At 41.4% G+C, this 21782-nt stretch overlaps 1 protein-coding gene across 1 annotated transcript in view; it reads right to left on the bottom strand.

Annotated features, from left to right (window-relative positions):
* Nucleotides 1-21782, bottom strand: part of XPO4 (exportin 4) — a 1500264-nt gene that overhangs the window by 1252608 nt on the left and 225874 nt on the right. Inside the window, exon 3 of the mRNA XM_044073186.1 lies at nt 19667-19783. Coding sequence (XP_043929121.1) covers nt 19667-19783 — 117 coding nt within the window. The remainder of the gene's footprint in view (nt 1-19666; nt 19784-21782) is intronic.

Raw genomic sequence — 21782 nt, 5'->3', positions numbered from 1 at the left:
AACTCTGAATATTTTATATAGGAAGATTGGCATCTTTGAGATCTAGCATTACCATGTATTCCTAGTGACTGGCATCACAGACCGCAGGGTCAGCAATCTGCAGTTAGGGACTTTGAATATTTTTATTTATTTTTTTCCAGAGGTGGCAATCTTCACTGGGGATTCCAATGACCATCCTTTGTTCTAATGTGCAAGGATATTTATACTGGTTTAGGGTAAAATAAATGCTGGTCTACTAACTATGTAATTAGTTTACTACTGTATAATTTATTCTTCTTCAGGTATATACTACAGTATGTATACAAAGACTGGAACAGCAGCCTTCAACTTCTGGCTTAGGCGTACTTTTCCTATGTTGCCTTGCGTAGCACAATCTTGGAAGGGTCTAACAAGGTGTTCTTGATCTTTTGGTATACCTTGGATTGCCCAATTTCCCCCTCTGCTGTGGACTTGTGAGGAACTGTCCTAGAAAATATATGTGGGACCCACTTATCCATGACTGATGCCAATTTGCATCCTAACAAGGGGTGGGAGAAAGTACACCACAGGTAGAGGGATAAAGGGTTTCAGGTGTTAGGGTTAGAAGAAAGCTAATGTAGTCACAGATGCTACCTAGAGGTGGAAAGAACATATGGACCCCCCTTCTTGCTGCCACTTTCTCTTCTAACGAGTTTTGCTACCTTTGGGTTATCCTGCTGAGCTTCCTACAGTAGAAAGGCACTTGCCCTGATAAGCAATTCCTGTTGAATGCAGGCACAGGAGGGGCGAACATGAGCTGAACGCCATCCAAAGTCTTCTAGTCCTCCAGCTTTTTAAAGATACTGTAAGCCTGCCATCCAAATGACAACTCTCTTATCCAGTGGGGTACTGAGCAGTTTTTTTTTTTTTTTTTTTTTTTTTTTTTTTTGTTTAAAACATCTTTCGACTACGTCTGTGTACTTAGCCAAGAGGATCACCCAAGAAATGATCCCAAAGCATTAGCTCTGAAAGTTGCATGTTCAGCATCATACCCAGATATTACAGTACGTTATCCAGATGTAAGGAGGTCAGTACATGCTGGAGCAAGGCAGCTTTCCAGTCTCATCCTGCATTCTCCAAAACTCAGAAGTTAAAAGGACATGTACTGAATACTCAAGGATAGGAGTCTGGTGATCAAAAGGCCTAAATGCCAGAGCTGCCAAAACATACCGTCTTACCTGTCTAGTAATCTACTGTTCCCATTACTAAAGACCGCACTGCAACCCAAAGCAAGTCTATGTCCCACTACACATTCAAGGGGCACCACATCAGTATCTGCCACATGGTTTTATAAATGAATTTGTGAGCAGACTGTACAAAAAGCCAGGTCACTTCAAGCGCAATGGGTTGGCAGTCTTGCTCCAAGTTATTAGCTATACACGTCTAGGAAGTACTCCTGGATTGGAGAAATGGCAGCAAGTTTTGGAGGTTCAAACCTCAGGAAGTTCCATGGCTTTCTTTTGGGGGTAGGTGGCACAGAACTCATGAGCTTGCCACTGGAAATGCTCTCTCATGAGAGCAACAGTATTCCCAAATGACAAGTCTTCTAGGGGAAAGAAAGAGGGGGCAGGATGCCCTCATTACCTGCATCAGAAGCTAAAAGTATGTCATATGGATCAAAGGTCCCAACTCTAAAGATGAAGATCTGAACAGTCGGTGTCCCCCACTACACATCTTCCAGCTTCACCTGTGGGGTCTGATTCCAAACAGTTGACTTACCTAGATCAGACCAATTATCTACAGAAATATAAAACCTGTGTCAGTTTAGGCCAATCCTGAAAGAGCGGAGGGGCGGGCTAGGATCTGGAAACCTGCCAATGGTCAGCACATGCTTGGCAGAGGTCTGGCCCAAACAGAGGGGCTAAGGTCTACAAGCAGATGCTGAAGTTCTGGGAACCTAAGGAGGGGCACCCCTTGGTTCTGGATTCCAAGCAGAAGCAGCCCAAAGATTCACCTCTACAATATACAAGGGTAAACTGCACGGTCGTTAAAGATGAACTGATGTTTAGGGTAGAACTCTCGCCACCTATTTGCAACACCATTCTGTCAAATGAGGCATGCTAAAAGCCAATGAACATGGCATCCTTCCAACAGCTGCACACAAGGCCTTGGCCAAGTCAGATGTCCGGTCCAGGAGTTGGTCAAGCACTTCTGCAGAACAGATATCTTCGGACCAAGGACCCCTGTGGGATCTCTTCCTTTTAGAGAGCACATCTGGTTGCTAGCCATTCTAGGATATGGCAAGACTTCAGCAATAAAGTCACTACAGCAACCCATCTCATGCATGGTCATGCTGGCGAGCCGGGCAACAAACCTGCGCATCATTACAGTCAAGGAAATTTGCCTCTTGCAAAGCACTCTTGCTTCTCTTAGATGGAAACATCTCCATATTACTACATGCCACAAAGATGTCTGCTAAACAAGACAACTTCAAAGCCAAATCAAATGCAGCAGTAAACAGTAAAATATGAGGTTTCCCAATAGGGTGTTTATCTCCTTGAACTTCTGACTCGTGGCCCAGCCTGACATACTGAATGACTGCTTTTACTTCCATCTATACAACAAGAAAAAACTAAAGATAGCTGGATGCATGCCACCTTCTATACAAACTAGGAAATATCCAAGGAAAATGTGATGTCAGGACACCCATAGGGGGCTGACTTATCTCAAACTCTGGCCCAACAGTTATTCAAGTTTCCGACTGCAGCAGTGAACCTCACAATAAATATCCATTGGTATATGTTTAGCTAACTTTTGCAGCTGAAAACACCTCTTCATAGTGAAAATCTTAAGTATCTAGACATGATTCTTTTTTTTTTTTTGTACCTGGTCTTCTAGCTTCCCTAATTTTAGCATACTCTTGGATGAAAGTTGCCCAAAGGGCAACAGTAATATCTCCCAAGCTGCTAGTTTTACAGTGAATAGACCACAACACTGCATTAGAAGGTTCACATACCATGGCAGCACAACAGACTTCTCCCATGCCATCAACACAAATAGGAGAATAAATGCTGGCCTGACCTGAAAATAGCAATAAAAATTAATTTCTGGCCTTTTCTCCTTCAGCTTTTCGATATGGGTATGCGAAAGCACAGTGAAACAACCTTGCCAAACAGGAGAAGCAGCTAATTTGCAGTGTGTGCTTTCAGCAATTTACTTGGCTGTCTTGCTTGGAGAGGCAAACAGGTCCATCTCTCTAATACACACCACGGTTCATGAGGTCCAGGAAGGTTTTGGATCTGACTTTAGTGTCTGCTCCCAGGTATTATGCTACCTGCAGAGAGGGTAAAGGCCCTTACTTGTTTACATACCACATAACTGGAACAATGTCTGCAGTGATATTCAGTGAACCAGGTTTCAGAGCATGTTGAAACTTTGAGGTCTTAAGTAATTTATTCCTTCAATGTTTCTATGCATATTCTCCTCATTTAGACCTTAGACATTCTGCACTTTGAGATCCAAGTACAACCACGCCAGGCTATGTTCTAAGCATATGTGGTCAGGGACTCATTGAAGCAGGCTGTCTGAACATGCACTCATTCTTTTGCAGTTGTTATATTCACCATTTCAATTCCTTCTTTACACAAGGCAGGACTGGCATGACACACAGAAATTGGCTAGTCCCAATTATTCTTATGAATCCACTGCCATTTTCCCGTATGCACAATCTTGCCAGTGGAAACATCAAAATGGCAGATGTCAAGTGGCCAAACTCAGGAAATGTCTGGAACTTACTTTGTCCTAGAAGGCAGTTCGAGGAAGTCTGCCTTTTCCTACCCCAGATGGTAGGCTTTGTTTACATTTGTATCTAGTAGAGGCCCAAAAAGTTGGACTACTGGACAAAAGAGGAGACAAACCGGGGCACTCTGCTCTTCACCCTCAACTCCACCCTTGTCTGCGCCTGTATCAGGCGAATTATCTGCGGTTAAACATGGATCTTGCACTGGGCTATCACTCAAGGCTAAACATTGTGCAACCCTCTGGGAACCATTTGTGAAATGAAAATGATGGTCTCCAACCACAAACCTCAAATACTGCTTCTATCCCTTGAAAATTATGATATGGAAGAAGGCATTTTAAAGGTCCGATTAAGAGAAAGACAGAGCCTTGGAGTGGTAGTAAATCCTGCAGAGTTTGCATCTTGATAGGCTGTGTGGACCACCGCTACCCTTGTCCATGGCTCTGGAGACTGATTCAAAGAGAAGTCAATCAGGTTCAGGAGACAAGATCGATTCCCTTCACAAGCCCAAACTGGGTGGGGTCCAGTGTTTGAAGGTTGCCAATAATGTCTTTGTTTATAAGTTCCATGATATACGGCTCCATGGCCTTGCAGATAAGGCTTGTCAGACTGATGGGATGAGTAGTTTCCGGGATCAAGGTGGATCCCCTTGTGGATGGGATAACTATAGCTCCTGCGCCCTCAGTAGAGCCTGAAACCTGAAGGTGAGGCTATGATTAAACATGACACTTAGGTGAAGGGTGCCAGTTCATATTGTAGTTCATGTAGTACAGGCCCGGGATGTCATCTGGTCCCATGGATGCTGTATTCTTTGGCTTTAGAGAGTCACGTTTTGTACCTGTGTGGCCGTTATTACTGGAATTTGGCAATCTTCCAGTATTGAGATGGAGCCATTTAGAGAAGTGAAAGTGGGGTGAAGTTGGCACTGAATCGATCTGCCAGGATATTGGCAATATTCTTGGATCAGTATATTTAATGCCATTCTGTTTTAGCTCAGAGCAGATCTGAGCATTGCCATTTAGATTCTTGACATAATTATAGAATGCTTTGTGGTTGTCTTTGGAATCTTTGGCAATTTTATTTTAAGTAACTAGCTTGGGAGGATTTTTATGAGGCATCTCAGTTTCTTACTGAGGCTAGTAAGGGGAGTTTTTGCATCCTGGGATTTTCCTCTTTTCTGCAAAGTTTCTTCCTTTTGTTGTAAAGTTTGTTTATGGCAGGGGACCACCAGATTGGCTTCCTTTTGGATGAGAGCATTTTGGTTCTATTTGGGATGGCACGATTCATGCATGAGTGGATGTGCTCGCACAGTGCCAGAGTGTAGGATTCAGCAGTTGAACTTTCAGTTCCGTCTGCATGGGTGTCATGAAGTTTGTCACTTCTGACTTGAGTAGCATGAAGTTGGCTTTAGGAGAAGTTTTTATGGTGGTTTCTTTACTGGGGGGTGGGGGTAGGATGTGGATGTTAAGGGTGATTAGCTTATGGTCAGACCTGACTAACGAGGGGTGACCATAGGTATGGAGCATTGATTTCCCATGTTGGTAATGACCAGGTCTAGGATATTGGAGCCCCTGGTGGGACTATGGATTAGTTGATCCAGGGCGCTGGAATTTATGAATTCAAGAACCGCTAAGAAAGGTGTTGGGACATGAGTAGTTTTCCCAATTAATGGCAGGGTAGTTAAAATCACCCAGTATTAGGGTGTTTGGTTCTATCTTAATATTTTCCAGTATGTTTAGAAAGGTGTAGTGAGAATCTTGGGGTATGGTGGGGGATTTGTAGCAAGCTACAATTTGGATTGCAGTCTCACCTAGTGTTAGTTGCACTTGGAGAATTTCAGACACATTGTGTTGGCCAACCAGCCTGGTGGTGTGAATATCCTTGGTGAATATTGACACCCTCCACCTTTAGTGTTTCGTCCTGGTTTGGTGGCCGAAAAGTGTGGTAAGAGTTGTAGCTTGGTATTGCAGTGGTGCTCTCTGGAGCCTTGAACCAGGTCTCAGTTACTGCACAGATATCGATGTTCTCCATTTTAGCAGTGCCTCGAGAGAGTGCATTTGAGGTTTAGACTTCTAGCATTGAGTAGCATTACCTTCAGATTTTGCATGCTTGTACCTGTTATGGTGGTGGTTTTTGTCCTTTGAAGTTTGCCTAAAAAGGCACTATAGGGGTGGCAAGAACCTTAGCCAGTAACCTGAACCCAGGGGCGACAGGTGCAGACCATCTCTGGCAAAGCATCGTGGTCTGCCAATCATGTCATCCCAGGCAGACAGATACTGGATCCCCTTTGAATGACACCATAAGCTTAGCCAATTGTTGAAGTCAATCATTTTATCCTTATATTGTGGTATCATTCTGGGCGAAGGCAGGATGCTACTCAGGGCTAGGGTCATACCTGCCTGGGCCACATGATCCGAGAGCTCTTCCATGTCTCTTTTCATGTAGTCCAGGGAGGTACGTCTCAAGTCATTCACTCCAACATGGACAATGACAGTTGTGGCGGATCCTGGCACCCGACAGGCAGCTGACTGTAACTTTCTCCTTATTCAACCTGGTGAGAGGGACATCAGTGTGCCGGACTATAGAGTCACCTATGACTAAAGTGTTAGGTACATTGTCTTGCCTTAGGGGCTGTTGCTGGGTGGCACACTGGTGTTGTGAACTGTGACACATTGGTTGTGATTGGTGTTTGTTTGTGTTTCAGCTTCAGAGGTCTTTGTTGCTTGGGCAGGTTACAGTTAAGGGCCTCTGCATATGTGGACTTAGTGTTGCTATATGTGGGTGTTGGTGGTGCGGGTTTAGAAGGGCTATGTGTTGCTTGAGGTGTAGTGTGGGTGTTAACCTTCTCCTCTTGACTGTTTAGCACAATCTTGGGTGGAGAGAGCTTTGCTTCCATTTTGGCTATATAAGTGCATCTCTCACAGGTTGTAGTGTTGGGTGGTAGGAGGAGAGGGTTGTCTGTGTACATGAGGCAATTGCTGCATTGCCCCAGTATGCCCAGATTCACCAGGTGGACAGGAGAAATCACTGGAAGCTGACCCTTGGACATGCCTGGATTGGGGCTTTTTTTTTTTGTTCTTTGTAAAGTATAGGAGCTGTTTCCTTAGCAAGGTACTTTGCAATTATAGGCTGTTTAGTGCCTACTATTAATTTCTCCTTGTTAACAAGGAGAGTGCAGTGTTTGTATGAGTTTAAGGCTTCCTAGTGCTTTTCAGCAGGTATTAGAGAAAGTGCTGGTCACAGGGATGCTTAAAGGTAAGATTGAAAAGAATGCACTCTGCAGTGTGCACTAGAGAAGTTAGATGTGAAAGTAGGTAACTTGAGTTTTACCTGTTTAAAAAGTTAAGGTTTAGTGGAGAGTTACTATTTTAAAACAGCAAGATGGACTGAAAGGTGGTCAGTTTTGTATTTTGGTACTATGAAATACTGTAGGATGGCCAATAAATTTAAATAATTGAAGGGGTGGGATTTCAAAAGTGATGGTTTTGTGATTACTCACATAAGCCAGTGAAAGTAGAGAGAAATGAGATATATGGTCAGATTAACATAAGAGGCGGGCAACTAGAAAGACAGTGGTATTTAACAAGACAACTTAAATGGGTGGGAGAGAGGGAAAAAATTCTGCCTGACTCAGAACAGAGAGAGCTGTGGTCTCTTTTTAAGTTTTAATATGCTGTTAAAACAGAATGCAAGCAAAACACAAGGTAAAGAAAACAAACTACAGTATTCAAAATATAGAAAGGCAATACAGAAATACAAAAATTTAGAGAGCACATCTGGTTGCTAGCCATTCTAGGATATGGCAAGACTTCAGCAATAAAGTCACTACAGCAACCCATCTCATGCACATGGTATTGGGCTTGAATGCTTAGGTTTTTAGAAAGCATCGTGCTCGAGCCCGAGGCAACAAACCTGCGCATCATTACAGTCTTTAAAGGAAATTTGCCTCTTGCAAGCACTCTTGCTTCTCTTAGATGGCATGCCAAACATCTCCATATTACTACATGCCACAAAGATGTCTGCTAAACAAGACAACTTCAAAGCCAAATCAAATGCAGCAGTAAACAGTAAAATATACAAGAGGTTTCCCAATAGGGTGTTTATCTCCTTGAACTTCTGACTCGTGGCCCAGCCTGACATACTGAATGACTGCTTTTCATTTCTACTTCCATCTATACAACAAGAAAAAAACTAAAGATAGCTGGATGCATGCCACCTTCTATACAAAGAGCTAGGAAATATCCAAGGAAAATGTGATGTCAGGCCACCCATAGGGGAAGGCGACTTATCTCAAACTCTGGCCCAACAGTTATTCAAGTTTACGACTGCAGCAGTGAACCTCACAATAAATATCCATTGGTATATGTTTGCTTCTTTTGGGTGCTGGCACCTCCTTTGGCACCAGTGAAAATCTTAAGTATCTAGACATGATTTTTTTTTTTTTTTTGTACCTGGTCTTCTAGCTTCCCTAATTTTAGCATACTCTTGGATGGAAGTTGCCCAAAGGGCAACAGTAATATCTCCCAAGCTGCTAGTTTTACAGTGAATAGACCACAACACTGCATTAGAAGGTTCACATACCATGACAGCACTACAGACTTCTCCCATGCGAAGGATGGGAGAATAAATGCTGGCCTGACCTGAAAATAGCAATAAAAATTAATTTCTGGCCTTTTCTCCTTCAGCTTTCGATATCCAGGGGTATGCACGGAAAGCACAGTGGAACAGCCTTGCCAAACAAGGAGAAGCAGCTAATTTGCAGTGTGTGCTTTCAGCAGAATTTACTTGGCTGTCTTGCTTGGAGAGGCAAACAGGTCCATCTCTAATACACACCACCGGTTCATGAGGTCCAGGAAGGTTTTTGGATCTAGACTTTAGTGTCTGCTTCCAGGCTGCTTATGCTACCCTGCAGAGAGGGGAGCAGTAAGGCCCCCCTTCCCCACTTGTTTACATACCACATAACTGGAACAATGTCTGCAATGATATTCAGTGAACCAGGTTTCCAGAGCATGTTGAAGGCTTTGAGGTCTTAAGTAATTTATTCCTTCAATGTTTCTATGCATATTCTCCTCATTTAGACCTTAGACATTCTGCACTTTGAGATCCCAGTACAACCACGCCAGGCTATGTTCTAAGCATATGTGGTCAGGGACTCATTGAAGCAGGCGGTCTGAGCATGCACTCATTCTTTTGCAGTTGTTATATTCACCATTTCAATTCCTTCTTTACACAAGGCAGGACTGGCATGACACACAGAAATTGGCTAGTCCCAATTATTCTTAAGAATCCACTGCCATTTTCTCGTATACAATCTTGCCAGTGGAAACATCAAAATGGCAGATGTCAAGTGGCCAAACTCAGGAAATGTCTGGAACTTACTCTTGACAAGTCCTAGAAGGCAGTTCGGAAGTCAGCCTTTTCCTGCAGATGGTAGGCTTTGTTTACATTTGTATCTAGTAGTGCCCCAAAAAGTTGGACTTCTGCACATTAGAGGAGACAAACCGGGGCACTCTGCTCTTGCACCCTCCAACTCCACCCTTGTCTGCGCCTGTATCAGGCAATTATCCAAGTACGGTTAAACATGGATCTTGCACTGGGCTATCACTGAGGCTAAACATTGTGCAAAACCCTCTGGGAACCATTTGCTAAATCAAACTGCAACGAAGTGAAATGAAAATGATGGTCTCCAACCACAAACCTCAAAATACTGCTTCTATCCCTTGAAAATTATGATATGGAAGAAGGCATTTTAAAGGTCCGTGGTCAATTAGAGAAAGACAGAGCCTTGGAGTGGTAGTAAATCCTGCAGAGTTTGCATCTTGAACTTTGGAACCTTTAGAAAATTATTTAGTTCTGACAAAGCTGATATGCATCTTCAGAACCAGTCCTTTCTGGGTGTGAAACACTGAAATGAACCCCTTTGTCAACTGTCCAGAGATGACAAGTTCTACGACTCCATGTATTAACCTCTGCTAGACATGGGCTAATGCGGTGTCCCTGGTCTTTTAGAACTGGAGGCAGAACTCTTTGTGGTCAGACTTCATCTTACAACCAACACCATGCCCAACATATGGAAATATACCATAGTAAAATCACTGCCCATACAAAAAAAAAAACACTACGATCATATTATCACTCCATTTCCATATTCCCAACCCTGGACAAAATCTTAGAAAACATTATCTTCAACTCGCAGAATACACTACTGAACAACACCGTCTTTCACAAAAGATAACATGACTTCTGGTTAGGGAGGAGAGCATGACCAGACATCTGGTCTCTAGACCAATGAAATTCTCATGTCAGTAGACAAAGGCATGTTCTCTAGAGTAATTTTTATAGACCCCACCACAGCCTTTGACCAAGTCAAGCACTCATCTCTTATAATCCACTTTTCAGAACTAGGCATTTATCCTAATGTCATCCCTTAGTTCCACAGTTATCTACCATTTCTCTGTGAACTTTAACTCCTGTACCCCTCTCTCCTCTCCACTGCTAAAAATGTGCTCCTCAAAAATATGTTCTTGCCCCCTTCTTTCCTCCTATACGTAGATGACACAATCTTCTACCATTCCAACCACTCCTTAACTACCTTACAGCAAACCTACAATCGGACTTCAACTGCCTTAGTGAGTGGATTACTACTAAAAACAGTCATACTAAATGCATCCAAAACTAAATCTATGTTTTTTTATTATAAACCAGAAATGCAGCAGATCCAAGAAAACCTTAATCTATGATGACAACCATCATCTCTTCCTCCTCTTAAGTTTCTTGCTTTCTGGTTAGACTCCTCACTCAGCTTCCACATGCATGTTGATAATACATGTAAAAATAATCTTTTTTTTTTTTTTTAGGCACAAAAATCTTCCCTTTTCTCTCACTCCCCCAGATTTGCAACAGGGAAAGGGATCCTACTCCCTCAACTAGATTTCAACCTTCCTGTCATCTCAGTAGGTTCTACTGAAAACTCCACCATTATTCAAACACTAGAAAACAAAATATGCACACACTTCTTACAGTCCAAGAAATGACAATCAGTGTACAAGACTAAAAAAGGGAACTGGCTCCCAGGTAACTCGAGAACAGACCCGTACAAGGATCAAAACTGTTCAAACTCTTACATGAACATCCACGCCCTCTTTTAACCTCACTAACATGACACCCCCCCCCAACATGTAACCTAACACTTCAACTATTCAGGCCCTAAAACACAAAACCACACACTCAGTTCTCAGGCTGAAACTAAGGGAGTCCCTCACACCTGAAATTAAAGACTTGCCCTCTTATTTCAAATTCCATTCTCTACTGAAATCCCAATTAGTAATGAAGCAAAATGTACCAGTTATCTCTCAGGTCACATCATTTAAGTATACTTTAATTCTTCTCCACTCTTAATTCAACAATTAAGGTCCTTTGCTACTTTACACATCTCTGACTAATTTCTCAAATGCTTTGAAAATGTGCACATATTGTAAATTAATTCATTGGATTTACTATGTACTCAAACCATTACTCTTCCATTGCACTGCTTTATTGCCACTTGTGTGTTTTTGAGCTCATCTGTTTTGTATGTCTGGTATGTTTTTGACCCGGGTTGTGAATGACATTGGATCAGAACTAATCAATGCACTAACCCAGTAAACACATTCAAATAAAACAAAGTGAAGGTTTTCCCATCATTTTACTGATTCCAAAATTACCATGGCTATACCTCTCTTCAAAATGAGTTTAAAAACGCACCCCCCCCAAAACGTGAAATTATGCCATGGGCATGCTAGGAGGCTGCTCCCCTCACACTTTCTCAATGTATACAAACTAACTCAAGATTACAGAACAGAAAAAGGAGAAACACTGCATTTAAAAACTCATTTTGATGAATTACAGACCTGATGGCTTTGGAGTTAAATGCTAAACAGGTTTCCAAACTGAACTTTGCAACCTCCGCAGATGTACAGAACCCATTACTCCGCTGAGCTGTTGGTGGGGGGGGGGGGGGGTAAGCCTGGGAAGTTTGGCAGATTCTGAGAAAGGAGGCTTGTATAATTACATATGCTCTCTTCAGGGACCTGAGGTGAGTCCCAGGCTTCCGTCAGTCTGTCATTTTATACCCTGTGTGACCTTATAATTTGGCTGTTTACCTCTGCTCTACGTTCAGTAGCAATGGTGTTTGCTTGAAGAGGTAATTTCTGCTGTATTTTGGAATGGAGTAACAAGCTTCACCGACTCCACAAGTTCTCCTTTTCCCCTCCAGTCTTAAGAAAATGCTGTAGTAAGGGGACTGAAAAGCAATTCCTTATCTCAGGGAACACTGGACTTCTGCCTTCACATCCTCGAATAGGAAGCAGGCCCTCAGCCAGCAGTCTCTCCTTATGATGGATCCCATAGCAGCATTCCTGGATGCCATATCCATAGCATTATACCCACATTTTAAGGCATGTTTTCCCCTGTGTAAAGCAGTCTGAAAATGGTTCAGAGCAGAAGCTCTAAAGGTTTCATTCTGCAATTCTCCCATAACTATTATTGAGAACATGTTCTTGGTATTTCAAAATGTTTGTCATATGAAATCCTTGAAGGCCAAGGCTGCTGACATATGCACTTTCTTATCAAATCTGTCAAACCACTGTGAAATGGAAATAGTCTTGCTCCTTCAGCAGTATCTGGGACTACTGGATTTTTGTACAAACAAAATGAGGGTCCTGCACCCCATCAAAGCAATCAGAAGTCTCTTGGAAGTTTGGAGTCTGGCTCTAGCAAAATATCTTCCAAGACATCCATGAACACCCTCATGAGACTGTCACTGGAATGGCTCCCTCCAGGCAGCAAAATTATCCCCAAACTGTCCCGTCTGTCATACGCAAGTGGGAGGTCTGTGATGTTTAGTCCAGCTCCTCCTCCTCACAGTCAGAAGCGTCAGAATCTCTCGTGGGGAGGCTTTCCTCTTCCTTTTGGATAGACTGTCTCCTAATACAGAAAGACGCATCCTTCTCATATAATCATCGATGTGGAAAGAAAGTAAAAAATGCAGTAGCAAATGTTATCTGCCATCAGCCTGGCCATAGGGGAAGGGTGCTCAGCTCAAAGCACGGTAGATATTGGAATAAAACTGCATCACAGACCCCTTATGTTATGATTGCAACAGTGGCCCACACCAAGAATGTTAGGATGTTCCATGACCAGAAGTCATCAGGAGACCCGATAAAATGGAAGCATCACGATCCATGTGAGAAACAGAAAAATTCACCTGAAACTCTGAAAACCAAAAACAAATATTTGGAGTCATTTAATAATATGTCTGGATTTTAAGATAGATAAGAGATATCTGGAGAAGGGTCTTCTGCACAATGGATTACGGGTAAAGATGAGGAATTCTGTACCCTGGGAAAGCTTTGAATGCTAAACTGATAGTTCTGCCAGTCTCAAGTCATACAAGTGCAGGAAGATGTAATGGTCCTAAGCCATCTTTATGTTTCTTTTCTGGTCATGGCTAAAATGGGTCTGTACAACCCATGTCTCCCTTCCTTTTTCAACAATACATAATTAGAACACCTGGAAAACAATCCAACACAAACATGCATTCTCTAGTAAAAAAAGCTCCCAAATATCTCAACCAGATTACCCAAGATAAATGGAGACACTAAAACCAATTAACTAATTTAAGATACCTTTGTCAGTAATAAAAACAATGTATTGACGCTATTTTCCTTGCACAATGCATACTGCAATGAACTTCATCTTACTGGATTTGGGAAAGGGTGAGCGAGGCAAAAAACATGGTCCTAGACCATAGAACAACCATGGAAAGTACTCAACATAGATGCAGAGTCTTAACTAATAAGGATACCTATTGTGTGGAAATGTTTTACTTGTGGTTATTGCTTGACAATGCCCAGTCACCACTGCCAGATACAAAACCACTCAGCCTCTCCCACACCATCTGCTGTGTGAAAAGTATTTTAGGAATCATTGTGCTATAACACAAACAGCAAATATTTTTTCAGTTCATTCCACTGTAACAGAATATACCCAAATCAATATCTACAACTATAAATTAGTAACTATGATACAAAAAAATACTTAAAACATTGAACCTGAACCAAAGTATGTAGAGAACATTTAATCTACTCCACTAGAGGCTAAACTTCACAAATACTGTAGTCTATTTGACCATGTCTTGTACCGAAAAGTAGCTAGCCACTTTCCCAACTGCTGTGTGAGTCAAGCCCTGGACTATGGGAAGCAGCTCATTAATGGCACATAGCCTTATCATCAGTGCTAATTTACTACTAAAAAAAAAAAAAAAACAAATTTATAACTTTCTAATTCATCTACCAAGTCACAGAATAGTAAGTCACTGACTGCAATTTGTGACAATGCAGACTAAGCAAACACAAAACTAGAGGATATGTGCACATAATTACGCATTACAGGCAAAGGTAAGTTGGGACAACTGATGAGATTCCAAGGAATGCAACAGAGATCTTCAAAACAGCTAGCATTTTGCTGTAAAAATAGGGAATATAAACTATTTCTAACAATGCAGTACTTCAGAGTATCCTCCTACTTCACGATACAGCAATCAGGATGCAGAAGGGGTGCTTTCAATTTGCTATAGGTAAAATTTACTTGTGATTTTGACAGATAGGTTTTTAAGTGCTGGGGCTAACAGTACTGAATCAGGCACTTCCTAAACTCTGCAGCTCTCTCAACCTCTTACAGAGATCACTTTCCTGCAAGTCAAGGAAGAACAATAAAGTTTGAAAACGGCACTGTTTACAAGGATACAAAAATTACACTTGCCAACTAACAAAGAACAGCACCCACTAAACAGAGGGGCAACCAGAAAGCTGAGCCCTGAAGTAACAAGGTACTAAAGACCATCCAGGTCTAGCTCTCATGGTCCAAGAACCAGTATTTTCATAAGGTGCAACCCAATAACCAAATGAAAATATCACAAATATCCCCAATGAAAACTTTTTTTTTTTAGACTGGAACCACCAAAGTCTCAAGTGGAGTTGAGGATTGAAACAGCACCATTTTCCAAAGGGTAGTTCACAGTCTGACAATCACATATAATGCAGTTAAGCAATCTACTTAAAAATAGTTTGCTTGGCAACTGTAGAACTTGCAGCCCATTAGTAAGAGAGGGACAGTGGAACTTTAATATGCTCTTTACTTGCACACGGTCCCAGTTAATACACAGAAAAATCTGGTCTCCTGTGGTCGCAAAATTAGTGCGTGGAATTAAAAAGGGTTAGAGCGGTACAGTATGTCCTTACTGTACATGTACTTCAATGGCAAATAGTTACCAAGACATCACCTGATGCTCTGGCATTATTAGCAGCGTTATAGAAATATCTAACTTACTGTATTACCTATGTGGCCATGTGGATGAAGGACCATCCTTGCCAACTAAAAGGTAAGATTTCTTTGCAGTTTGACGGCAATACTGTTGAGATGTACAGTACTGCATTTCACTATATAGTACAATACTGTATTTCATTTATTCCAGTAACTGTAATGTCATTAATAGGACTACAGTAATGGAGAAAGGTAAGCGCAAATGAAATTACATTGCTGATGAAAATTTAGCAGCAGTGGAGCGGATTCATAATGGCGAATCCCAAGCAAAGTTCCTAGAAAATTAAACATTAATGAATCAACAATTCGTGGTTGACTTAACTCATTCATTCCAATGGAGCTCAAAAAGTTTGCAATGCAACTTCCAAAGGGCGGAGCCTATGCCTTTTGACAATCAAATTATGTCCTCACAGTTCAAACAAATGTTCATATTTCTGAAACCATAGGGATTATGAAATAAGTATAAATGACAAACTTCAGGACAAGCTCTTTTTATAGTGGTAGTATTCTTCAGGTTCTTAAACCAAAATGTACAAGTCATAGTAACTATTACATTTGTAATATTTTGTAAGCAACTCACAATATCTCAGCAACCACTCAAGTTACATACATACTATCATCAGCATTACACTCATCTACCTGAGAGCTTTCATATGAGGCTAAGGAGTTCTGTCTGTGTTACTTGTTTGTTGAGATAATAATAAAAAAAAGGGGGGGGGGGGCGAAAAATATATCTATGTGGATGTATGAATGAAAGTGCTAAAACTCTATTAAAATTCTTCTGAGCTTACCGGTGCAGAGTTTGTTTATTTAGTATGCTGTTTCGTGGTGTTTTTTGTTTACAGTATCTCCACTTTGTGAATTACTTTTTTCTGGTTTACTGTACTTTGCTCATTTATTGCAGAGTTTTACTGTGTTGCTCAATGTATGCTTGGTTTCCATTGTGCTTGACTTCTACGGCACAATGCAGTACAGTACTGTAAGTAGCACTAGCATACCCGCTGTTTATCTGCTGCAGATAAGAGTATTTCATTGCCTACTGTAGTACTTTCAAGGAAAAGTACTGCTGTGTAAGAACTTACCATAACCTTAGATGTCCTTCTCTTCTATATGCTGCTGTATCCATAACATCAGGGAACTTTGCCTCTGGTGAACTCCTGTACGTCCAGCCATTATACAAAAGTTAAATGCTACTGCTAGGGTGCTTGCAACGTCCTGCACACCTCTCTCAGATGTCGGTCATAGCAACATCTAGAACTGTCAGTCACACAGGCAGCAGAAAAGTTCTGAAGGTGCGTGCAGACACCCGCTTTATACCAGAATTCCATTTATGACAGACGTCAGAGAGAGGCGCAGGACATCATGCTTACCCTAGTGGTAGCATTTAACTTTTGCATAATGGCCGGATGTATGAGAGTTCACCAGAGGCAAACTCCTAGATGTCATGAATACAGCAGCATATGAATAGAAGGACATCAAATGTTGTTGGACTGGATTATCAAACGTCTTGCTGTTTGTGTCATGCTAGATCCACTTACAGTAGTAAACATGTGGTACATCTGATTACTGTAAAGCAACTTTACTGTTGCTCTTATTTCGGCTTTTCCTGGTTAGGGGTCCCCACAGCGGAACTCCGGTCCGCTAATGATTGGCAGTAGATTTGTACAATGCCAAGGTGCCAGCTTGACACCCAACCTTCAACGAAGGCACGCCCATTTACGCATGTCTTTCGAACACCACTCTACCACGGGGAGGACATGCAGACTCCACACAGAAGGCACTCCAGCTGAGAATTGTTTTAAATTGCCATTGGTCTGGGTTGTTCTCAAAGGTCTTGCTGCGTTTGTCTTGTCAGATGCACTTACTTAACGTGGTACATTTGAATAAAGTACTTTACTACTTTGAATTGCCATTTTATTTTATGTTGCACTTTACTGTTGAATAATTTTAACATTGACTTTTTTTGGGTGATTATCAGCGACTGCATGTTTCATTAGGCGTTCACGATTTAAATGTGTACTGTAGTCTTGGGTTGCTTAGCGTCTATTGAAATGCACTGAAATCAAATTTCTCCCAGTGATTTTCAGTGTCCGCATGTTTTAATACCTAGCACTATATTTGAATGCCATTTCATTTGTACACGTAGCGTTATTACACAGTCCCAAAATATTTACTCCTGCCTGCTGCGTATTAATGAGGTTCCACTGTAAATAGTTGGTCAAAATTCCTAAAAATCATGTACTCGCATCACAAACATGAGCTGATGGTACAGATCTAATGTGTAAGGTTTGACCTCCCCTGGTTTTCACCTCTGCACAGAAAAAAAATGGATATTAGACTAGCGTAAGAATACCTCCAACACTGCTTCAATGAGGAAATGGGTGGTTATTCCTAACAAGCAATCGGTCATTTTGAAAGAACACATATAGTTTCCCGGACAGGACAACATGAAGGTAAGGAGACATCTGATCCTTGTTAAATTTCAGATAAAGAGTTTCCCCCACAGATGAGAGTTTGAAAAAGGTCTGATATCCTGGGGGTCAGACATGGTCAACAGAAGATGTATTTTCTGAAAGAAAAACTTTGGTATCAGACCCTGCACCTCACTTAAGAACAGTCAGTAGCTAGAACTTAAGTATAATCTACACATGACTAATGTGAACAGCTCCCTGTGTTATCCACATTGACTGCCTTGCACTCAAACATCCTGGAATGATGCCTTCAACTGCTCTTTTACTCCTAAAGCACCTGACATTTATATCAACACTATTCAATCTGCAGACTATTCCTCTTATTGTAAAATGGCTAAGTTATGGAATAATCTACCATAGACACAGACACGTATCAGGCAATTATTCACAAATGATTCTTAAAGAGACGCTTTCTAGCCATCTGGCTTTGTAACTGTGATATTATTTGATTTCAGACATTTTTGCTGCTCTCCATTCCACATACCTCTTTTTATGTACTGAATTTGAAGAGCTAGTCCTATACCTGCCTTACCATAGATTTCCTCCCAACTTTCACCTTCTACAACACTTTCCTTTTATCCTCCCAACCTCCCCTTCCCTTTAGCTCTATTCAAAGGGAAAATATTTTTTTGCTTGGACACTTATTTATACTATGGGGTTGGCACAAGTCTCATTGCAACAACTGTGGACTGAACTGCATCTAAAGTCTCTGTGCAGGAAAGGTGGGAACAGTGGTGTAAACCAGGTCATGGTTAGTGCCACCACTAGCTTTGAACAGCTCACATGTAGAAGCACAAGTCTAAATGCAGCCTGGCACAGAAGGCAATGTACTGTGCCTCTTGATCAAAGAGAAGGATTGAAACCAGAAGAAAAAAACATCTCCAGACTCTGCAGTAGGACAGCTGATAATCCCAGAGTTGTATCTTTATGCACAGTGTCCCTAGTATTGGTAAGAAGGGGGAACGTGTGAATTGCAGGTGGGGGCTCAGTGCCTGCCAGAGATTAGGGATGCCAAAGAAAACACAAGAAAAATATGTCTCTGTTGAAGACCTTAGACTCGCTCAGAGTTGACCTGGATTCAAAACTGGCAAAGAAGGTGCAAGCAATGATGCATATATCATCAGTTCCACTATCAGTAATGGTAAATATTTAAAAGCGGGTGTTTCAGCAGACTAACCTTATGAATCCTGCTGTCAAGGAGGATTCTCCTGAAGAAGCGTTACATTGCAGAGACTTGTATCTGCATCACTGGCAACTCTATTTCTCATCAACAATTTCAGGAGAGCCTTAATGGCTGCCTTTATAACAGACTTAAACATTTGAAATGGGGGTGTCAGAAGATGAGTCTTCTGACTTGCAGGAGGATTTTTTTTTTTTTTTGTATGACTGCCTTCTTTACCTCAGTTTTTTTCCTCCTTTCTTATTTCTTTCGAGTTATCTGACTTCTCAAGGTTCATTAGGATTGTTTTTTGAGTTTTTGGCAGTTGTTCAAACTTGTGTAACATTCTTTTCAGTTGGATATGACAAAGGCGCCTTCCAGTTTGTAGCACTATTAAATTGCCACTGTTCACAAGAATATGAATTTAAAAAAAAAAAGATGCAAGTCTTTAGAGGCCTTGCCCTCCACAAACGTATTTACTGATTTGACTTTGATGGGGAATACATGCCCTCAACGCAAAAGACTGCTGATGTTTTAAACTTCTGTTGAATGTTGTCTACCTAAAATGAAATAACCTACGAGGGGAAAAAAAAACTTTACCTTCAAAGAAATCTCAGATCAGAAAAAAATAAGGACCAACAGTTCTGAAAAGGTGAAAAGAACGGACTTATGTGCATGTCAGCGCTATTCATACTGGACTTGCATGCTACAAGTGATTACCTAAGCTATTGTGATACTAGCATGACCCTGACCATACAGCAATAAAAAGAAATGTCCTAAACTACTGCAGCTTCTCTAGTGAGAGTTAAGACTTGCTGCTTACAGTGACAACAGTTCAAAGTTAAGATAATGGAATACAAACGTACATGAAAGCACCAAACAACGAAAAATAAGACGTGCATGCACTCTGCAGATTACCTGAAACAGTCTTTTACAGTTACCATGGAACTCCATGCTGAGTCCGATGTTGCTAGTCTTACTAGAACTTGAGAATTCACTCAACAGTGCAGTAAGAATGGAACAGGCCAATGTCTGCTGCAAAATTAAAAATAAATGAAAATTAATCTGTATAAAAGCAATGTGCTTGGCTGAATGCTACAAAATGAGTACTACAGTACAGCAGTGAAGATTTTTCCAATTACAGCAGTGAGAACACGAAAAGTAGACATAGGTGGCTGAAAAAAAGGCAAATACTAGCACACTTGCTTCTAAAATACAGATGTCACAACAGAAATTACTACTTGTGATGCACGCTGATGTAAAATGTACAAAAGATACTTTGTGCAAATTAAAGATAAAACAAGATGAAATCATGCACGCATCAGTAGGAGATTAGTTCCTAAATGTAAGCACATATGCGCTCCAAAATAATACACATTTGCAGCACCCTACATGTCCAAACACTGCTTGTGTGTGATAAATGAATATTTAATGAGGCAGTCCCCATATACCCAAGGGCAGCTTCAGTACAGCAGTAGTCTAATTATTTTTAGCCAGTTTTTCAGAATAAATAACAGAATCCCTTTAGTTTAGGTAAAACAAAAATGTGGCTTCCATGGCTGTATTATGCCTGCGTGTGGCCAAGTGTGGCAGCAGAAAAATCTTTCAATGCCGAAACTGCCAAACTGGGAGCAACTGAGTAAGATGCTCCAGTAATACTTTTTTTTTTTTTTTTAACATTCCTCAGAAAGGCAGATGTAGCTTCCTCAGTCAGTCACTAACTATAACTCACCAACTTCTTAAGCATTTACCCACTGTTTAATCTACAATGGAACATCTTCACTAATTTTCACTAGAAGCTGTCAAAGAAACCTGCAAACACCAGAATTCAGCAAAGGAAAGCACAACTGACTGAACAGAATCACTGCTGCAGACTTGGAAATAGCTGAAATGGATGTCACATTATGGCAATACATACAGGAGATCACAGACTACAAAATCAGGTCAGCACAGTGTGAGGACAGCATCAAATTCCTAGACAGTTTGAAGATCCTCTTTGGTAGAGTTGAGGAAAGAAACAATAGGTTTGCACTAAAGCTACTCACTGATGACAAGAATGCAGTATTCAGCCTTAGCACAGAGAAGGTAAGAAGACAGCCAAGGAGAGTGAACCCCAGGCAGGCTGCTGAGCCAGACAACATTCTGAGCAAGATGTTAAAAGGCTGTGCTAATCAACTATGCACAGTGCTCAAGGAAATATTTAACACCTCTCTTGCCATGGCAAAAGTACCCTTCATGCTACAAGAAAACCAACATCATCCCACTACCCAAGAAAACCACTCCCTCCAGCCCAAACTACTACAGACTAATCGCTCTGACATTCACTGTTATCAAATGTTTTGAGCGACTGATCAAAAAAACATCTTTCATCATGCCTAACTCCTAATTTTGACCCTCTGCAGTTTGTGTACAGAGCTAATTGATAGACGGCTGATGCCATATCAGTAGCACTACACCTCTCCCTAGAGCACTTAGTGGGCAAAGACAACTATGTGAGGATGCTGTTCATAGACTTCAGCTCTGCATTTAATACAGTGGTACCAATGTAGCTCATAATAAAACTGGCACACTTAGGAATCAGTAAACATCTCTGCAACTGGATCCTAGTTTTCCTGATTGAGACACCACAGATGGTGTTGTTCAGGTAAAAACACATTAAAGTGCATCATGATTACCACTGGGGTTCAACAGGAATGTGTTCTTAGCCCACTTTTATTCACCATCCTGACCCACAACTGCTAAACTAAACACAAGTCCAACCATCTCATCAAGTTTGCTGAGGACACGACAGTCGTGGGGCTCATCACAAATGAGGATGAAAGGGAGTAGAGAGAGGAGGTGGCATCTCTGATCAGCTGGTGCGAGAGGAACAACTCTGACCTAAATGTAAGCAAGACCAAAGAGATGATCGACTTCAGGAAAAGCCAAACAAACCACCCAGAGCTCAGGATCAATGGTGAGAGCGTGGAGAGGGTTAAGAGTACAAAATTCCGGGGTGTACACAGATCTCTTGTGGTCAGGAAACACCAGCCAA

This window comes from Protopterus annectens, chromosome 5.part1 (genome assembly GCF_019279795.1).
Source record: "Protopterus annectens isolate FY-2018-M chromosome 5.part1, PAN1.0, whole genome shotgun sequence".
Classification (NCBI taxonomy): Eukaryota; Metazoa; Chordata; order Ceratodontiformes; family Protopteridae; genus Protopterus; species Protopterus annectens.
The sequence above is the reverse complement of the archived record's forward strand: the minus strand, read 5'-3'. Positions and strand labels throughout refer to the sequence as shown.